The sequence below is a fragment of the Prionailurus viverrinus genome, chromosome B1, assembly GCF_022837055.1.
Source record: "Prionailurus viverrinus isolate Anna chromosome B1, UM_Priviv_1.0, whole genome shotgun sequence".
Lineage (NCBI taxonomy): Eukaryota > Metazoa > Chordata > Mammalia > Carnivora > Felidae > Prionailurus > Prionailurus viverrinus.
The window spans coordinates 122,652,103-122,671,143 of NC_062564.1; the positions used below are offsets into that span (position 1 = coordinate 122,652,103).

General features: G+C 46.9%; 1 protein-coding gene across 4 annotated transcripts in view; it reads left to right on the forward strand.

The window, feature by feature from the left end:
- Nucleotides 1-19,041, forward strand: part of CB1H4orf54 (chromosome B1 C4orf54 homolog) — a 46,001-nt gene that overhangs the window by 18,760 nt on the left and 8,200 nt on the right. For all 4 annotated transcript variants that reach the window (XM_047856639.1, XM_047856641.1, XM_047856640.1 and 1 more), the window contains one exon: nucleotides 13,068-18,544. In XM_047856639.1, coding sequence (XP_047712595.1) covers nucleotides 13,068-18,507 — 5,440 coding nt within the window. In that variant the 3' untranslated portion in view covers nucleotides 18,508-18,544. The remainder of the gene's footprint in view (nucleotides 1-13,067; nucleotides 18,545-19,041) is intronic.

The following is a 19,041-nucleotide window of genomic DNA, read 5'->3' on the forward strand; positions in this document are numbered from 1 at the left end:
TGTCTGCCCTGCTTCTTACCCTCTGTCTGTTTACCTTGCTGTTTCCTCATTTCTGGCTTTATATCAAGTTTAGATTTGGTGCTTAGCCCCTTTTCCATTGTTATAATTTGATTCCTTTAGATAATGACTGTATCCCAGCCACATTGCCTCCAGATGCCTCACATATAAATCCCTCCTAGCTCTGTCGGACCCAGACCCTTTTTACTCTGACATTACTCTCATGGTTATTGCTACAGCATTTGTCCTGGCTTTAGGTTCAAGGGGAGCAGATACAAGTGTCAAAGAGCTTACTGCAGTTTGGGATGTTGGCAAAGCACATGTGCATGCGTGTGTTTCAGTGGGGGAGGGGCAGAAAGAGAGGGAGAATAATAATCCCAAGCAGGATCTGGGCTGTCAGCAAGAGGTCCTACAAGGGGTGTGAGCCCATGAATCAAACATGAGATCATGACCTGAGCCGAAATCAGGAGTTGGATACTTAAGCAACCGAGCCACCCAGGCACCCCCAACCCCCTGACTATACTTCTTCCCTGCAACTCAATCTGTTTCATTTTTCCCAAGGCCTAGATGTAACAGTTGGTGCTACTTCTGCGAGGCTAGGACTCTTTGTGTTTTGAGCTGGCCACAAGGCTTAGTTTCTCTTAGAGGCCATGTTGCTTCTGTGGAGAGTTCTACTTACCTGGTAGTCTGTCTTCCTCTGAATTCCTTCAAAGCTACTTTGGAACTTTCTCTTTCAAACATCATCCAAAGGTATAGGAAGTTCCACTAAGTTCTTTTCACAAAGAGCAGCTTTAATATTCATCTTATTTGCATTACTATCTGACAGACCATGCTGAATGCTAGAGACATACAGATGAAAGAAGATCAGGAGGATTCCTAATAAATATTTGTCATCTAAGAAACATGATAAGGAGTATTATTCAGGGCTTATATTGGCCTTTACATTTGTTATGGCTCCATTCAGTACCAAAATGGGCCATGATGACGATGGTGATAGTGATAGATGCCAGGATCTAAATTTCCTTGACAAATAGAGGAATGATAAGAATGGAAGTTTGTTGAATAATGTCTATTAAAAGATACTATCCAGAGAGAAAATTTAAATTAATTCTCTATGTCCATGTTCTTTAGTCCAAATATTTTATGATAGCTTCGTGGAAATAAACACAATAATACCTCAGAATGGCCACAGTGATTAGGTTAGGCATCCTAGTAAAAACTGTGTGTAGGGGTGCCTGGGGGCCTTAGGTAAGCATTTGACTCTTGATTTCAGCTCATGTCATGATCTCGCAGTTTGTGGGTTTGAGCCTCAAGTTGGGCTTTGTGCTAACAGTGTGGAACTTGCTTGGAATTCACCCTCTCTCCTCTCTCTGCCCCTCCCCCACTTACTCTGCTCTCTTTCTCTCAAAATAAATAAACAGACTTAAAACAAACAAACAAACAAAAAACCTGTGTGTAAAATTCACCATTTACTTAAGTTGACAATGATGAAAAATTTTGCAAGATGTCTATGATAGTCAGCGTCCAATATTGCCCCTGATGATCTTTTCCTTCTAGTATTTATTCACACTCTTGTGTCATCCCCTCCTACACTGTTATCAATAGAAGTGATAGTATGTACTTCCAAAACTATATCATATAAGGCTTCCTGGCTTCTGTCTTGTTCTCTTTCTTGGATCACTTGTTCTGGGGGAACCAGATGCCATGTTATGAAGACACTCAAGCAGCCCTATGGAAAGACCCACACAGTTAGGAATTAAGGCCTCGTAACAACTGCCAGTAAGAAACTAAATTCTTTTGCCAATGTGTGGGTAAGCCATCTTGGAAATGGATTCTTCAGCCCCAGCTAAGTCTTTCCATATCTCCAGCCCCCTCCAACATCTTTACTGCAACTTCATGAGAGATCTTGAGCCAGAACCCTTCAGCTAAGGAGCTTCCAAATTCCTGACCCACAGAGACTGTGTGAGATCATAAACATGTGTTGTTGTAAGCTGCTAAGTTTTGGCATAATATGTTACTCAACAATTAATAATAAACACAGAGTCACATGGAACTTTTTGTAGGTGCTATCCACCACTCGAGCCCTAGCGTGCTAATAAAATCAACTTAGTTTGTCTCATCTCTTTATGTTCAATTTAATTTCCATTTAAAAATGTTTTCAGCGTTCTGGCATTTTATCCCTTAACTTTGATATTTACAAGATTTTAGAAATAGAGCTTAGTGATTCAGCAGTTGGGCTTTCGAGTTAACAGACTTCAGTTAAATCACTGTCCTGACACTGCTCACTAGCAGTATGACCTTAGAAAAGATATGCCTCAGGTTCCTTCTCAGCATCATGATTATAGTAGGAATTTAACCCAAAAAGATTGCTATAGGGATTATTTATATATGTAAAACTGAACACGTTGCTGGCTCTTAAAATCTACTCATTAAATGGTACCAATAATGATGACGGTAATAATGATGGTGTGATGCTGAAGATGATGGCAGAGGTAAAAATCTTGGCGTTTTGGGTGCCTGGGTGGCTCAGTCAGTTAAGCAGCCAACTCTTGGTTTCAGCTCAGGTCGTGATCTCACGGTTCGTGAGTTTGAGTCCCTACTTGGGATTCTCTATGTTCTTCCTCTGCTTTTGTTCTCTCTCAAAATAAATATATAAACTTAAAAAAAATCTCCATATTTTCAACTTGCAGGTGAATTCCTTATGAGGTGAAAGATAGACCTTTTGCATTTCTATATTATAATGGTCTCAGCTCTTACCCTGTGTTTCTTCTCGTATATGTGTAATTCCATCTATAGTAATCACAATTTAATTTTGCAACATATCTATTTCTCTGTCTTCTTTGCTCCTTTTTCTATAGCCCACAATAAAGCAGGCATTTTGCAGGTGTTGTCATGATAGAAACATACTACTGAGTTAATTCAGGTACAATTTTAGCAATAAATCTAATTTGGCTTTGATTATTCTTTTTGCAGCTAGGTGACCTATTATTAATAGATATTGAAAATGCATAAATTGTTCAACTATTCAACTTTTTATGGAGATGTAGAACTATAGCTTTGGTCACATATCTGAAAACTTTGTGGGCTTAGTTAAATCTCCCCAGTAGGGTTAATTTAAAAAGCTACATAGAGTTTGCATTCTTTAAAGGAAAAGAATGCTCTCCCTCTCCTCTCTCTCTCTCTCTCTCTCCCTCTCTCTTGAAAGGTGATTTTGGTTTTCCTTTCTCTGGAAATTGACGAATGAGAGGAGAAGATCTATTTATTGTAAGATAGACCTACTGATAGTGACATGTGTCTGTTGTCTTGGTGTATCTCCTGTTCTCCATTTTATTGGCCTTACAGTCAACAGGTTGAACCAAATGACCTACATATTTATTCTCCCTGAAGATTTCTACTCATCCTCCAACAGGGAAGTCACAAGCCCACTCCTTTTCCCCCTGAGGCTATCAAAGATGAAAGGCTTGGCCGAATCTTTGTTTCTAAAAGAATATCTAGTATTAAAGGTGATCTCTGCTTGCCTTTTATATATATCTTTGAAGTATCTTGGGTTAGTAAGTTATGAAAACTTCATGAGATGGTTCCAAAAAGATCTGAACTCATTCCCAGGATGCCTGTGGTCATGAGCCAACAATAGAAGCAACAACAACACCAGTGGAGGACTCTCTGTAGGCTAGACAACGTTTTAAGCACTTCACAGGTTATACCTCCCTTAGCCCTTAACCCTTACCCTGACCCTATTAGCTATTGTTACCACAGTTCCAGAGTTTCCTGGTGTGTCATACATTCTCTACTCACCAGACACAGGAGAGAACATTCATAGTCTCTCCACGGAGTCCTCAGTATGGTCTTCTTTGTTCCACCAGCTGTCCAAGCTGAACTTTGCAACTCTGCAAAGTGAGAACTGAGTAAGACACACCCATCCATAGCAAAAGCGTGACTGTGTGGTCTAGAAGTCCATTCTGAGAGGCATAACACTTCGCTTACAAGTTATGAACTCCAGTACTCCCTACCCTTCACTGCCTCCACACATACAAATACATACATACATGAAGCATTCACTGCTTCAAATAGTTTACATTCAGCTGCTTCAAATAGTTTACATTTGCTTGTATGCTACAATATCAGAAAGGGAGCATATTTTGAATTTCATGGCTTTTAAAAATTTGAGTACTACACCAAAAGTCAACCAGGTGGGTGAGACATTTCATAGAAGAAAGACAACAAATAATAGGAATTTCAAAAGACCAGGGCTCTGGCTGGGAAAGAAAAAACTGCCAGTCTTTTAGATAATCAGATAAGTCGGTGGTGCCCAGATAGAGGTTTCCTGTGATTTGATTTTTCTAATTAAGGTTGTTGGTATCCATTAAGCTTTTTCCATGGAAACAGTATCCAAGATACACAACTGGTTCCAAATGGACTTGTTTTGAGCACAACAGGAAGGAAGGCTTCAGGTTAGAACTCAGAGACCAAAAAGTATCTCTAATGTCTGAAGTTGAGTGCGATCTTGAATCAAGTGCATTTGACTTATATAAATTCAACCACTCTGTGGGAGTGGGAAGCTAGGAAATAACATGTTATCAAATGTTATTTTATATTTATTATATATAGAATAAACATGTGCACTTATATATTACATATTGTACATAATTATGCAGATTCACATATTATATTTTATAGGTTGTATACTCAAAACCTTGAAATCAAACTTTGTGAACAACCTAAGGGATTTCCAAGGGTAATTTTGACCCTATTTTCTTTTACCTTGAGCACAGTCTTAGAAGCCCAAGCAGCCTGTGACTCCTCTGTGAATTAAATGACCCTTCAGACAGAAAGAAAGTCCATGGGATGGATGTCCCAAGAACTAATCCAAATCTGATTGTTGCTAAGGTGGGGTCTCTATCTGTCAGATCCTGGAATTCACTAGGAATAGAGAAGGAAATGAAGTTAGAGTGATTCAGGAGCATTTTTGATCAGTCTGTTAGATTTTATCCAGAACATATTCTAAAGTCAGTGAGAGAATGTTTTGTGAACTGTTGCATTAGGAGTGTGTTGTGTTGAGTGAGAAATGGTTTTCTTGCCCATGTTTGCTTCCCTCGCTCTTGAAGGCAGAGAGGATAGTTCAGCAGAGTTAGCCAAAAAAAAATCCTGTGCACCTATTTCTATTCTTAGATGCTGTGTGTGTGATAATGATACAGAAACCCATTCCAGTCTTATGGAAGGGGGTATATGTTTACAGGGACTAAAATAGTAGCACATTAAAATCAGGCAGGTGCTTGATTGGGGAATGCAAAACTGTCTTCTCAAAGAGGCTCTGGAAGTTTTTATTTAAATGTTTTCAGCAAAATAAACTGTTACTAGGAAAACATGTTGTTATAAATATAAGGGTCCCCAGGCTTGAAATGTATCTGGCTGATTTCTCTCTCCTTGTAACTCTGCTAAGCCTACATGCTCAACGGTGCAAGTCGGATCTCCTCATACACTTGATCACCCCTGACTGCTGGCAGAAAATGGTCGGCTTTCTGAGCTTAAAGCAAAGTCTTTTTCTTGACTGATGACCCCTGACCTTTTAAAGAGTATGTATTCAGAGATCTCTTTTGACCCAGGAATCTCTTGCATGATATAATGGGCTATCTTACATTCTGAGTGTGAGGGAAAAAAAACACATGAAAGTGGACATAAATAGTAAAAGAAGCAGCAATGTATTAGTCCAGAGAGGAATTACTGTGGGGAAAGAGACTAAGCGTCACTTTGTGACGGTGATGATGGCTGAAGGACTGTAGATGGGGTGGGGGTGGGGGCTGGACCGGGTTCAGGGGGACATTTTGTATAAAAGTACATATTTATTTCCAGGAGAATTGTCAAATTAAAATTGCCAGAGTCTCAAAGGGTTTTGTGAATTAGGAAAGATTGGAAGCATTGCCATAGGAGATCGATTCAATTTCAGTCTTAAAAGATTCCTTAAGTTATAGAAGGTACAGAAGAGGAAGGCTCTCTGAAGAAGTGGGAGAATGCAAGACATAAGCAAAGAAACACTGAGAAAAGTGAAAGTCACACTTCATACTGGAAATGGTTTCAGACTTGTATGTTCGGGACACGGGATTCATATAGGACAGTGAAGAAACTGAAGCTGGAAAATAGGTTGGAACTGAAATGGGGACAACCTTAAATTAAAACTAAGGAGACTGGACTCCCTCCTACAGACCACGGAGAATCACTGGCTCCAACTCAACTGAAAAACTATTGAGCACCTGATATGTATAAAGCAATGTGTGGTGTCCTGGTTTTGCGGGTGAGGACAGGACAGGCACATGTAAGGGAGAAGGGTTAAAATTTGCTCACAGCATGACAGTAGTTAGCAATAATTAACCTTTATTCCCATGCTTACTATGGGCCAGTCCCTATACTAAATGCTTTAAACAGATTATCTGATTTAATCCTCAAACCCTGATTGTGGTATATACCCTTTTGGGGGTATAAGGAAGTTACATTACTAGTGCTTAGTTTACAGCCGGGAAAGGTGGAGTCATTATTCAAACTCAGGCAGTGTAACTCCATTGTCCAAGTTCTGGAACACTCTGTTGACTGTTCTGGAACAGCCAGAGATGACCATGACCCCATGCCTCTCATCAATACCAGGATATTGACCCTTCTAGAGACACCCAGAGTTTACCAAGTGCTATGTGAAGTGACAAAATGAATATAGCATATTTCTATACACAGTCAACTTTATTTCAAGACTTGAAAAAAATACACATGAAAACAAATGGGAATATTGTGGGAATAATATGGGAATATTATGCATGTAAAACTCACATTAGTTTTTTTTTTATTTTTTTTTATTTTATTTTTTTTTTTAAATTTTTTTTCAACGTTTATTTATTTTTGGGACAGAGAGAGACAGAGCATGAACGGGGGAGGGGCAGAGAGAGAGGGAGACACAGAATCGGAAACAGGCTCCAGGCTCTGAGCCATCAGCCCAGAGCCTGACGCGGGGCTCGAACTCACGGACCGCAAGATCGTGACCTGGCTGAAGTCGGATGCTTAACCGACTGCGCCACCCAGGCGCCCCTCACATTAGTTTTTTTAATGAACATATTACATAACCCATGTACAGAAAAGCGAACACTCATAAGCATACAGCTTGCTGTACTTTCACACAGTGGATGCATCTATGCGACCAGCACCCCCAGGAAGAAATGGAGCCTTTCCAGAGCCCCCATCTGCACCTGCCCTGGCACCATCATCTGGGGTAGCCATCATTTAATATGTTCCCTTTGCAGGTGGATTCTTTTCCTAGCATTGTGTTTGTAAGATTCATCTATATTGTTGCATGTGGCAGTTATTTATTTATGTGGTATTCGTTCTTAAAGTAAAACTTGATACCACAATGAAGTTATTTGCATTTTTAGGGAGTATTCTCCAATTTTTTGAGAATGAAGTTGAGTCTCTTCTGTTTGGTCACTCGGATGACCAAATTTGAGCAATACAGGAGAAAGCACTACATTTGGCGCCAGGAGGAAGGAGTCTAGTCTTCCTCCACCACCCACCACTGTGTGACCTTGGACAAGTCACTTAAATCTCTGAACTTCATTCCCTACATTAATAAAGTAAGGAAGGGAGGGTCAAATGTCTCTTGGTCTACCCCCGTATGAGTCGTCTTTGCTTCACTTTTTTTTTTATTTTAATGTTTATTTATTTTTGAGAGCGAGTGAGAGAGACAGAGCATGAGTGGGGGAGGGGCAGAGAGAGCTAGAAACACAGAATCCGAAGCAGGCTCCAGAGTACGAGCTGTCAGCACAGAGCCCGATGTGGGGCTTGAATCCACAAACCATGAGATCATGACCTGAGCCGAAGTCGGATGCTTAACCAACTGAGCCACCCAGGCACCCTGTATTTGCTTCACTTCTAAGTTGAATGGGCTTAACTTAAGAAAAGTTTATGGATGAAATAAAATTTCTCTGAAATAAAATTATTTTTTTCTATTACAAAAGAAAAGCATATTTGTTGTAATAGTTCAAGCAACACCTAGCTGTCTGAAGGAAAATCTGACAATAATTGTTCAATCTTACCTTTCCAACACACAAAAACAATGTAGTTTGGTATCTATACATCTATACATTTTCCGTTGATACAACTCTGTTCCCTTAATGAGTTTGTTGATTGTTTTTGAATGGAATCATACTAATACATTTTATTCTGCAATTTTATTTTCGTGGAAATTCTTTCAAGATTGAAACATACGTTTCTGATCATTTAATGTCTGCAGAACTAATGTGTACACAATGTGCCATTGCATGCATTAAGGAATCTACTCCTGAAATCATTGTTGCACTATATGCTAACTAATTAACTAATTTGGACGTAAATTAAAACAATAAAATAAAAAGAAGAGAAAAGAAAAGAAAAGAAAGAAAAAAAAAAGAAAAAAAATTGGTTCAACACTAACCTAGTCTGGAGAAACTTCCTGTAACTTGTAAAGCCTGATGAGGCATCTTTCCTGACCTACTGTCCCCAACGCTTAGAGACCCTCAGGACCCTGCCTCCTGCAGGCTGGAATAACCGGTAGCTGACTCTGGGGAGATGGACAGAGTTAGGCCATTTGAAGTGGTCAATATTACACAGAGGAAGATTTATTTATCCTGTCAGTGTTTCACTTTGATGCTGGTCTGGAAAGGATAATTTTCCCTTATCCAGTAATATCTGAAACACCAAAACCTCCACTCCTCCCTCAAAAGAGAGCCAGATGGAAGCCATTGTCAGGGGCCAAGGGGAAGAAGGGAAATGGGGGTGGGGAGAGGGAGGGCAATATGTCTAGGAGACCATTGAGAGAGGAGAGGGGGAGGGCGGGAGACCAGAGAGGAGCAACTCCTTGACACCCATCCTGACTGGAGGGAGAAAGTAAGGAAACTTTGTGCGCCGCCTCCTCCCTCTGTGGGCTGGCTTGAGTGTCAAAGTTTTATTTCTGGTGGTGAACTGTGTCTTCCTGTCCTTCCAAGTTCTAAGGGCATAGCTAAGGGGTTGCATCTACAATGTGCATGGCACGATTCTACAATAACGTGCTCTTCTTTGCACAAGAAGACAGTGCTACTTATTCATCCTCAGGGTACATGCTGTTTTTTATTCACAGGGATAGTTTTACACTAATCCTGCCACTCTGTTTCCTTGGACTCGGTGGTGACCAGCTGGTTCCATGTGCAGGCAGCTGTTTGAGGCTGTGGAACAGCTAATTGGCCAGCAGTGGGAATGAACCTGTGACCTCCACCTCACAGACTGAGTGCTCAGTCCTCAACTGCGGGTGGTGGGCTCGAGTCACTCAAGAGCTGGCAGTCAGTGCTCTGGCACTATTAGTTGCAAAAAGTCATGTAGCAACATGTCTTCACTAACCTCAATTTTTTAATCCACAAAATGGGAATGATCATTGCTCTCTCATGGTGTTTTTAAGAGGGTTAAACAAGCCAAAGCACATGTTTACCTCAGTATCTAAATAAATGCTTTTTGGCACCCTCAAAAAAAAAATAATAATAATGTGGTGCCTTTTCTTCAGATGTAATTCTTAGGCGTGCCCACCTGGCCCAGGAAGCCAAACAGCTGGCCACACTCTGGCATTAGGCAGTGGTCGACAGAAAAGGCTCCTTCACATCATTGTGTGTGAATACAGAATTTAAAGTAATCAGAAAATATCTGTCTCCTATTGCACCCCAGAGAATCCTGAGAATGTCTGCACTTGGTAAATCTTCTGTCTGACTTCTAGTTTGAGTCCAAGTTTAAACCTATCTCTTTATTTCTGGTCTAGTAGCCTATGTCTGCTAACGCGCCAAAGCGTTCTTCCCTTTGGATGATGTATTTGCCTATTGTATTATGCCATTGTTGGACACCTGAAATATAACCATATTCTTTTACCAACTGGTGGATAGCCTGGCCTTCATTCTCAATTTCTTTAATCATGTTAAAGTTTTTCTTACTATGATACGTTTCACAAGACTTTCAGAGAATGCTAAGAACTTTCTCTGCAGAGATAAAAATAAGGACACTGAGTCATTTCCTTTGTTGCTCTTTGAAATCCCATATAAAGTTATCTACCAAGTATACCTTGCTTGGTCTAGTAAGTATGCTTGCTTAACATGAGTTAATGCTGGTGACATTAGTCATTGTTAATTGCTCAAGAGTTGAGATCAGGTAGGCAATCACTGAGTTCATCTGTAAAAAAAAAAAAAATGACTCCAGTCATATTACGGAATAAAAGGCTCTATGGCTACCAAATGAGTATTCCATAGTAGCATACACTGACAGAAAACTCTGAAAATGCAGAGGCCAGGCAGTTTGGGGTTCTTAATTGTGTTGACTTTCTGCTACAATTGGTCATTGTTTTTCCATTTATGAGTTTCTTTCTTCTTTTTCTTCTTTTTTTCCTTCCAATCTTTTAATAGAGTCTGTCCTATTCTGAATTCTCTGCCTGTCTGATTTTTAAATAGAATTTGTGGTTTGAGTTAAACCTTAGTTTTTGGAAGTTGACTTTATTTGAAAGAGATTTTCTTACAAGTTTTTCCTACACTGGCATTCATTTAGTTAGAAAAGAGAAAAAGACCTGCACAGAGAAATTGCAGGTAAGTACCTCTTTTAGGATAACCCTCTTTTTGTCTCTTGGGGAGCTCTGGCTAGGGCTGTGCTTTCTGGAGGAAGCAAGACTCTAGAAGCAGGTTTTCATAACTTCAGCCATTAGGCAATTATTCTTTAACCTACAGGGCATCTGACCTTCCAATTTTGTACTTTGTCAACTGCAGGGAGAAACCGCTGAAATATGTCGAGTTATCATGACAGACAGGGCCATGTGGAAAGTGCTGGAAAATTCCTCCTTAGACTATAATTGCCTTGATGGGCAGAAATTCTGCCTTCTATTCAACTATGGAGTGTGTATGGCCCATAGTGCTTGAGGCAGTGTTCAGGATTTATTGTCCAAGGCTTCAGAGCAAGATTAAAATGGGGCATTGAAATTACTCTACTTGCCTGAGCAACCAATTCTATTTTATTTCATTTTATTTATAGGATCATGTTCCTTAATCCCTGAGTATATAATGTATACACAGGTTGATAATATTTTTATAGGAAATATTTTTATCAGAAAGGGGTGTGTTTTGTTTGTGGTCATGCAGATGAGATTGCCTAATAGATGCATTGCTTCCTTCTAATTGAGCATTTGGCACCGTGGAGAGCGTTCGAGCAGAGAAGCCAGCAAGCCTCTGCAGCACAATGCTCCAGGTTCAAGCTCTGGAGCCAGACTGCTTGGGTTTGAGTCCTGCTCCATAATTTCTTAACATCTCTATGCCTCAGCTTTCTTATGCATTAAAATTGTACCTAACTCATCAGGTTGCTAATACATACACATGTAAAGGTGCATCACACACAGTAAGGCTATATAACTCTTAGTTGTGATTATTATTTAACCTTTTCATTGTCATTAAAAATCTGGGAATTTGTGCCATTGAGTCTGGTTCTCCATAACCAAAAAGTTGGCTGAAAATTTAGCAAATTCTCCCTTTTCTTCTTGTTCTTCCATTCCCTTCCTCTCCCTCTGTTTCTTCCTGTTTCCTTTTCTCTTTTACTCTCCGCCTAGTGCTCTGGATTTATAGCCACACCACGATACTTGATATTTCCAGTATTTCCTTATGTCATGTTTTTAATGGCAATGACGTGGGCAGAAGCAAGTTGTCAGGGGGAGAACGGCAATGCTGTACTCTCCACGTCTCGGGTATGGGAAGGTAAATGCTTCACTTATTAGGGGCTCCCACTCCATACCTACCCCCACGCCTATCCAGAAGAAGGAACATTTTTCTGTGCGGGGGTGGCTTTCACATTGGAAGGGGATGGGTGATGATGTTATTTTTGTTCCCCACAAATGTGGATGTTTAAAATAGTGCTTTATTCAATCGGCATAAGTGACGCATAGACTATGTATAGTGGTGAAATTGGGCCTGGCAGGTGATGAGGGCCAGATCTCATGAAAACCAAGGGTCGTGGTTCTCCACTGATAGCACCCAAGGATCTGCTCTGAGAGTGGCCAGCACAGAACCCCTATCGTGGGGCGCCTGGCAAATTCACTTGCACAACTACTGAATTATCTGAAATGGATGTACCTCAGAGCCAGTGAACTGGGACTTTGGCTCCATTTCCATGGGGCATGCCAGCGGGTCACATTTCCTCTCTGAACCTCCCTCCAAGCCGCACTGTACTCATGAAGGGTAAGTGTATTCGTCGTTCTTTTGTGCCTTTTGACTCCACGCCCTACAGGCCTGGAATTCAGCCAGCGTAACCGAATCACGAGGCTACAGCTCAGGCTATATTTAATTGAAGGTTTATTGTCTTGCCCCGGTTTTAGAAGTTTAGGGAACTTTTTCTGAGATCGATTGGATACTGTAGAGTTTGAAGTAGTGTTAATTTTGACCCCATGTGCTCCTTTCTAATGACTATTATTAAAAGTTTATTTATTTAAGGTCTTCTGTCTTAAGTCTTTGAAAATTGCCCTTTTATACTTCAAGTCCACACAGTAAGGATTCTAGAAGGGATTCTGGTTTGGAACAGATTATCTTTTATAGAGTGTAACTTCGGAGAAAGAGGGATGGCATATTTTACTCCTATGGAAGTTTTATGACCAGAACTCATCTGATTTGAGATGAACGAAGAAGAAAGTGCATAGATTTTGAGGCAAGCATAAAGCCTCCCATATGTCTAGGAGAGATTTTGAAATCTTTCTGGATTGTCCTGAATTCATATGAAACGCAACGCCAAATTTGAATTTTATTTAAGAACAAGGGGAAAAAGCCATTTAATCAGATTGGGGAGTGAAAGATGGCAGTGAGTAAAGACTAATTTCATACTTGCTAGACATGGCTATAATAGATTACATAGAGCATTTGGTTGATTTGAATGAGAACCCACATGCCTCCTCCACCCTCCACCTTCTCTTTTCATCGCAGAGCCTCCTCTCTCTACCCTCAAGTGTGGTTTCAGTATGACTGGGGAACAGACACTAAAAATATTTCTGGAATGACGTGACCCACTCTCGCCCCATCCAGGAAAGGGACAAGGCTTCACAAGAAACAGCACATGCTTTCCTTTCATTTCTGGAAGTCCCTGGGTCGACCTACAGATGCTGCTCCTTCCGTGGCCGATGGCATTCAGACTCCTCGCCGCCGAAGGTGCCAGACAAACAACTGGACAGAACAGCTCCGCCACGGGAAGCTGGCCCCAGTCTCGGCCGGAGCAGCAGCCCCCCGGCCCCAGACCACCTCTGCCACCCCAGCCGGGAGCCTTCCCGCCTCCCTCGGTCTTGCCCCCACCACGCCACAGGGGCTGAGGACCTGGGAGCTGGTGGCAGCCGCCGCAGTGGTGCCTACGGCCTTGGGGCCGGTCCAGGCACGTGGGGCCCTGCTCAGGGCCACTCTGCAGCCCCTCCGTGGCCAGGGAGGGACCCAGGACAGCCCCTGCGCTCACCACTGTCTCTTCCTGTCGCTGAAACTTAGCCGAGGGCTCGGAATGGAAGGCGCCACTCCCGAGCCGAGTCCGCAGGCCAGACCGGAGGAGGTGGGCGACCCCGGGGAGAGCGGGGCTCCAGAGAGCCAGGAGCTCAGGCAGCAGCTGCGGCCGCGGCCCAAGCCAGCGGCCTCCTCCCCGCGAGGAGCGAGCTACGTGGAGATGTGTGCGTCCGCTGGGGCCCAGGGGGACAGCGCCGGCTCCAGCGCACTCGCTCTGGGGCGCTGCCCCAGAGCCCAGGGCGCCCCTAGGAGTCCCGGGGAGGAGGCCCAAGATGAACCCAGCAGTCGAGAAGGCAAGGCCCCGGCCCCCCGGAGGAATCCTGCCGCCTCGGAGCTCTCCAGATCCCAGCTCTCCCGCACAGACGGGGGCAGCAACGTCTCCTCTTCCTCCTCCTCCTCCCCGGTGGACAAAGCAGAAGAAGGTGGCCTTTCCAAGATGGATGATACCACAACATCGACAGGGGCTCTGGCCACCTCCTCTTCGTCTTTAGGCTTTGAGAGTGACAGTGGTGAGAACGCAGTGAGCTGCCAGCCCAGGGGAGGAGGAGGTGGGGGGAGAGCAGGGGGAGGAGGAGGGGGGGGAGGGGCAGGCCGAGGGGGAGCGGGAGGGGGAGATGGAACAGAGTGCAGGGACATTATTGCCAAGTCTCAGGGCGGCAGGGACCCCCCCAAAAATGAGGAGGCTCACTACATCACCACCCACGAGATCCAGCTGAGTGAGGTGGAGCAGGACATGGATTTTGACGTGGGACTGGCCTCCCGCTGGGATTTCGAGGACAACAACGTGATCTACTCGTTCGTGGACTACGCTTCCTTCGGTGGCAGCGATGAGACCCCGGGGGACGTCACCACCCCGACCGAAGAGGACGACGACAACAGCTGCTACCTCAGCACCACTCCTAGCACCAATGCCACCCAGACTCCGAGCCCCACCAGCAGCGACCCGGCCCGCCCCGACGCCGACAGCAGTGGTCGCCACACCAGCAGCACGGAAGTGGGCAGCGGCCCCTCTGACAGTGACCCCACTCCCCCACCCACCGGGCCTGGCACCGCCACCCCGAGTGAGCCCTTGCCCGAGCCCCCGGAGGCAGCGTCAGGGGCAGCCGCCGCCGCAAGCAGCTGTGGGAGTGCGGCAAGCCAGATCCTCCTATCAATCAAACCGACTTCCCGGGCTATAAATGAGCCTAGCAACGTGCGTGCAAAGCAAAACATTATTTATGCTGCCAAGCATGAAGGCGACATGAGCCTCCGCGTCTCTACAGCTGCTGAACACAATTCAAGTTCACTGAAGCAAGACCCGGCTGCAGCCGTGGCTCAGGACCATGCAAAGAAATTCATCGCTGTCCCTGCTCGCCTGCAGACCCGATGCGGGGCCATCCGGGCGAAGGAGCTGGTGGACTACTCCAGCGGGGCCTCCAGTGCCGTGAGCGAACTGGACGATGCCGACAAGGAGGTGCGGAACCTGACCTCCCGGGCCTTCCGGAGCCTCGCCTACCCCTACTTCGAGGCCCTGAACATCAGCTCCCGGGAGTCCTCCACGCTCTCCGAGGTCGGCTTTGGGCGGTGGTCGACCTTCCTGGACTTAAAATGTGGAGGTGTTGGAGCCAGGGTGGAGCAGAGCCTCCTGAGGAACAGTGCGGCCTCCGTGGCCGCGGGTCTGAGGAAGGGCGGTGGGGCCAGGACGGCCGCAGACCAGCTCTACATCCAGTCCAAGAAGTCCCAGACCAAAGCCTTGGAGTTCGTGGTCAGCAAAGTCGAGGGGGAAATCAAACATGTGGAGACCCCGCTGTGTTTCCAGAAGCAGGTCCAGACGGGCTCCCGCGTGGTCACCCTTCTCGAGCCCATGAATTGCCGCAGTGACAGCAAAGCCAGTTCGGCCACTGGGCCCTGCAGAACCACCAGAGGCTCCAGCAAGGGCCCCGGGTCGGTGCACACTGACGATGGCTCGGAGACCTCGGAGAGCAGCAAGCCTGCCTCCCGCGCCGACGGCCCCCAGAAGAAGTCCAAGTTTGCTTCCAGTCTGCTCAAAAATGTCATCTCCAAGAAGATGCAGCGGGAACATGAGTTCAAAATGGAGAGGGGAGAAGTCAGCGACACATCCCACCATAACCTCTCCGGCACCTCCAAGGAGACGGCAGAGAGCCCTGCTCGGGGGGAGAAGCCGCGGGAGAGGGGCCTGCAGAGGCAGAGCTCTCGCCACTCAGAGGCGGGCTCTGAGTACACGGTGCTCAGCGTGGCGGACGCAGGTGCGGAGGGGTCCGCAGCCGAGTCTAAATCCCCAATCTTCAAAGCCAGTGCTCCTCGGGAGAGCGCCGCGGTCTCCTGGCGAAATTTCCCGGATGGACATACGGAGGAAGTCTGCGAAATTAAGAAGAGTGCATCAGAGACTGTCAAAGGCATCTTCCTCCGCAGTCAGAACAGTGCATTCCGGTCCTGGAAGGAGAAGGAGGCAGAGAAGAGGGAAGAAAAAGCCCCCATTGGGAAGCTGAAGCTTCCCAAAGGGGGCGACTGGAGGGCTGATCTCGGAGAGATCTCTGCCAGCAAGTCCACCATCATGTCTCGCCTTTTCGTCCCCAACATCCAGCAGACGCCCAAGGACAAGCAGCCGGGGAAGCAGGCTACCAAGTATCCTGCTGCCCAAGCCACCTCCATGGCAGTGATCCGGCCCAAGGCTCCCGAAATCAAGATCCGGCTGGGGAGCGTGCAGCAGCCAAGCTCGGACTTCAACATTGCCAAATTGCTCACGCCCAAACTGGCCAGCAGCAGCGCCTCTAACCTCTTTAAGACCATTGAGGACAACAGCAGAGCGCAGCAGAAACTCTTCCGGGGAGACAACCTGGAAAAAGTGCCCCAGTTCCAGGTGAGAGACGTCAGAGACAAGTCCAAGGCCCAGGGCCCCCTCCACCAGGTGAGAGATGTCAGGAAACTAATCAAAGGGTCAGGGGACAGCAGTGACAAGGGCAGCGTTACCCCAGAGCAGGGGCTGACCGGGCCCAAACCCAGGCAGCTGGCCGCTGCAGCTGGCGGATCCAAATCCCTTTCCCCCATAGTGATTACGTGCCAGGCCGTGGTGAACCAGAGGGAAGATAGCATGGACCGCGAGCCGAGGGAGAACATAGGCAAAGGTGGCAGTGGCAGGGTCTTGAATTCCTCCTCACCGGAAGGGACAGTCTTGGTTCATAGGGCATCTGGCAGGCTGCCCGTGGCCACCATTGCCCCCAATAAGCCAGAGCAGGGATCTTACCTGCCTGTGCTCAAGATCGTCTCTAAGGCTTCTGCTCAGAAGACCCCAGAGAAGGCCAAGGAGGAGGAGGTCAAGGAGGAAGGGAAAGGCCCCAAGCCATCTCGGAATGCCCTGGAGAAGCTGACTGCCGCAGTGAGGTCCATGGAAGAGCTGTACAGCTTCAACAGGAACGAGTGGAAACGCAAAAGTGACCCTTTGCCCATGATGATGGACAGCCATGTCCTGTCGCTCATTGCCAGTGAGGAGAGGGAAGGGGCTGCGGGTGCTGAGGGGGACCCAGACAAGCTGGCCCGACGACTGGGTGAGCTGGAGGAGCGGGGCGCAGGAAACAAAGGCGGTGTGGTCCTGCGTGGGGGCCCCGTGGAACGTCTGCAGCGGAGAAACTCCAACCCTAGCACTGAGAGTGTGTCTGCCCGGGCAGCTGCCTTTGAGAACCTGGCCAGGGAGAGGCCTCGATCACTCTATATTCCCCCAGTCCACAAGGATGTGGAAAGAACCCAGCCCCTCCAGCCCCTCCCCCCACTCCCCAGCAACCGAAATGTGTTCACCGTGAGTGCCAGCAGCACCCAGAAAACTGGGGGTGTCGCTGGCAAGTTCCCACAAGGGCCTTCGCCAGAGAGTCCTTCGGCAGCAAAGGGCATCAAATCACAGGGACTCCGGTCCCTCAAGATCTCTCCGGCCACACGGGCACCTCCTGATGAGGTGACCAATAGGAAAAACGGCAGCAATTTGGAAAAGAACAATAGTGATTGTGAGAATTACCTGACCATCCCCCTTAAAGGAAGCTCTGCAGCTGGAGAGCTTCCGGGGGGCCGGCCCGGGGCTGGGAGGGAGGGGCCGCCCGCCTCCTCAGCGACCACTCTCTGCAGCTTGCCACCCCTGAGCGCCCGCAGTCAGGTCCCCAGTAGTCCCAAAGGCTCTCAGGTCAGTGGAACCGGCCGGCCAGCTTGGCGCACCAAACCCGACAACCCCAGGGAGACAGTAGCTGCCCCCCAAGGGCCACAGAGCCCCGAGCATCTTCCCACTGCCATCTACCACCAGCAGCCGCTACCCTTCACCCTGCAGGGAGCCCAGCCCCAGGTCCTCTGCTTCTCCCCACCCAGCATGCCTGCCCCAGCACCTGCAGGCCCGGCCTCAGTCCCCGCAGACCCCTTCCAGCAGCCACAGCCTCAGCAGACCCAGCGCAAGATGCTCCTGGATGTGACGACAGGCCAGTACTATCTGGTGGACACACCAGTACAGCCCATGACCCGAAGACTCTTTGACCCTGAGACGGGGCAGTATGTGGATGTGCCTATGACCTCCCAACAGCAGGCTGTGGCTCCCATGTCCCTCCCTGTGCCTCCTTTGGCCCTGAGTCCTGGGGCCTATGGACCCACCTACATGATCTACCCCGGTTTTCTGCCCACGGTGCTGCCCACCAGTGCCCTGCAGCCCACGCCAATTGCTCACACCCCAGGGAGCAGTGAGCTCTCCTCCATGGCGGCAGAGCCCCCCAACAAAGACGCAGCTTCGACATTCACTGAGGCCCCATACTTCATGGCCTCTGGTCAGTCTCCTGCCTCCTCTTCCTCCTCGGCCGCAGCAGCCACATCCCAGCTCGTGGGGGCCAAGGGCTTCGCCCAGCTGCACGGCAAGCCTGTCATCAGCATCTCTTCGCAACCCCTGGGGCCGAGGATCATTGCGCCCCCCTCCTTTGATGGCACAACCATGAGCTTTGTGGTAGAACACAGATGATGCGCAGTCACCAGAAAGCAGAACGGAGCAGCTGCTGGTGAGTGAATGTTACTTTGATAATCAGTTTTAAGGGATTAAGAGCAATCCTACTGCTTCGTGTTTGAAGTGGCAGGGGAGGCTGTCTGTAGAAAGGGGCGTTTTGGGAGAAGAGAACAATACCCCACCTAAATTATTAAGGAGCTAATTTCCTTACCAAGTTTCCTCTTCTTCCCACTCCTCAATCCCCGCAGCCAGCCTTTCCCCCTCTGACCTTTTCAAACTGCCTGTTTTTCCCATCAGTGAGTAGGAGGGAAGTGAACCTTAGATCTGTCAGGTTAGCCTTTGGTGAGGATTGGCAGGGGAAAGAAATGAAAACCCGGTCTGGATTTTGTGGAGTGAGCTTCGCTCTATTCCTGGCAGCCCCAGCGACAGAAGGCGTGAATATTCTGAGAGATGGGTGGGAACACTGGTGCTCTCGGTGCTCTTGTCGCTCCCCACAAGTAAGAAGAATCACACTGACATTTTCCTGTTTAGGAGGTTTTCTAAAATCTGTAC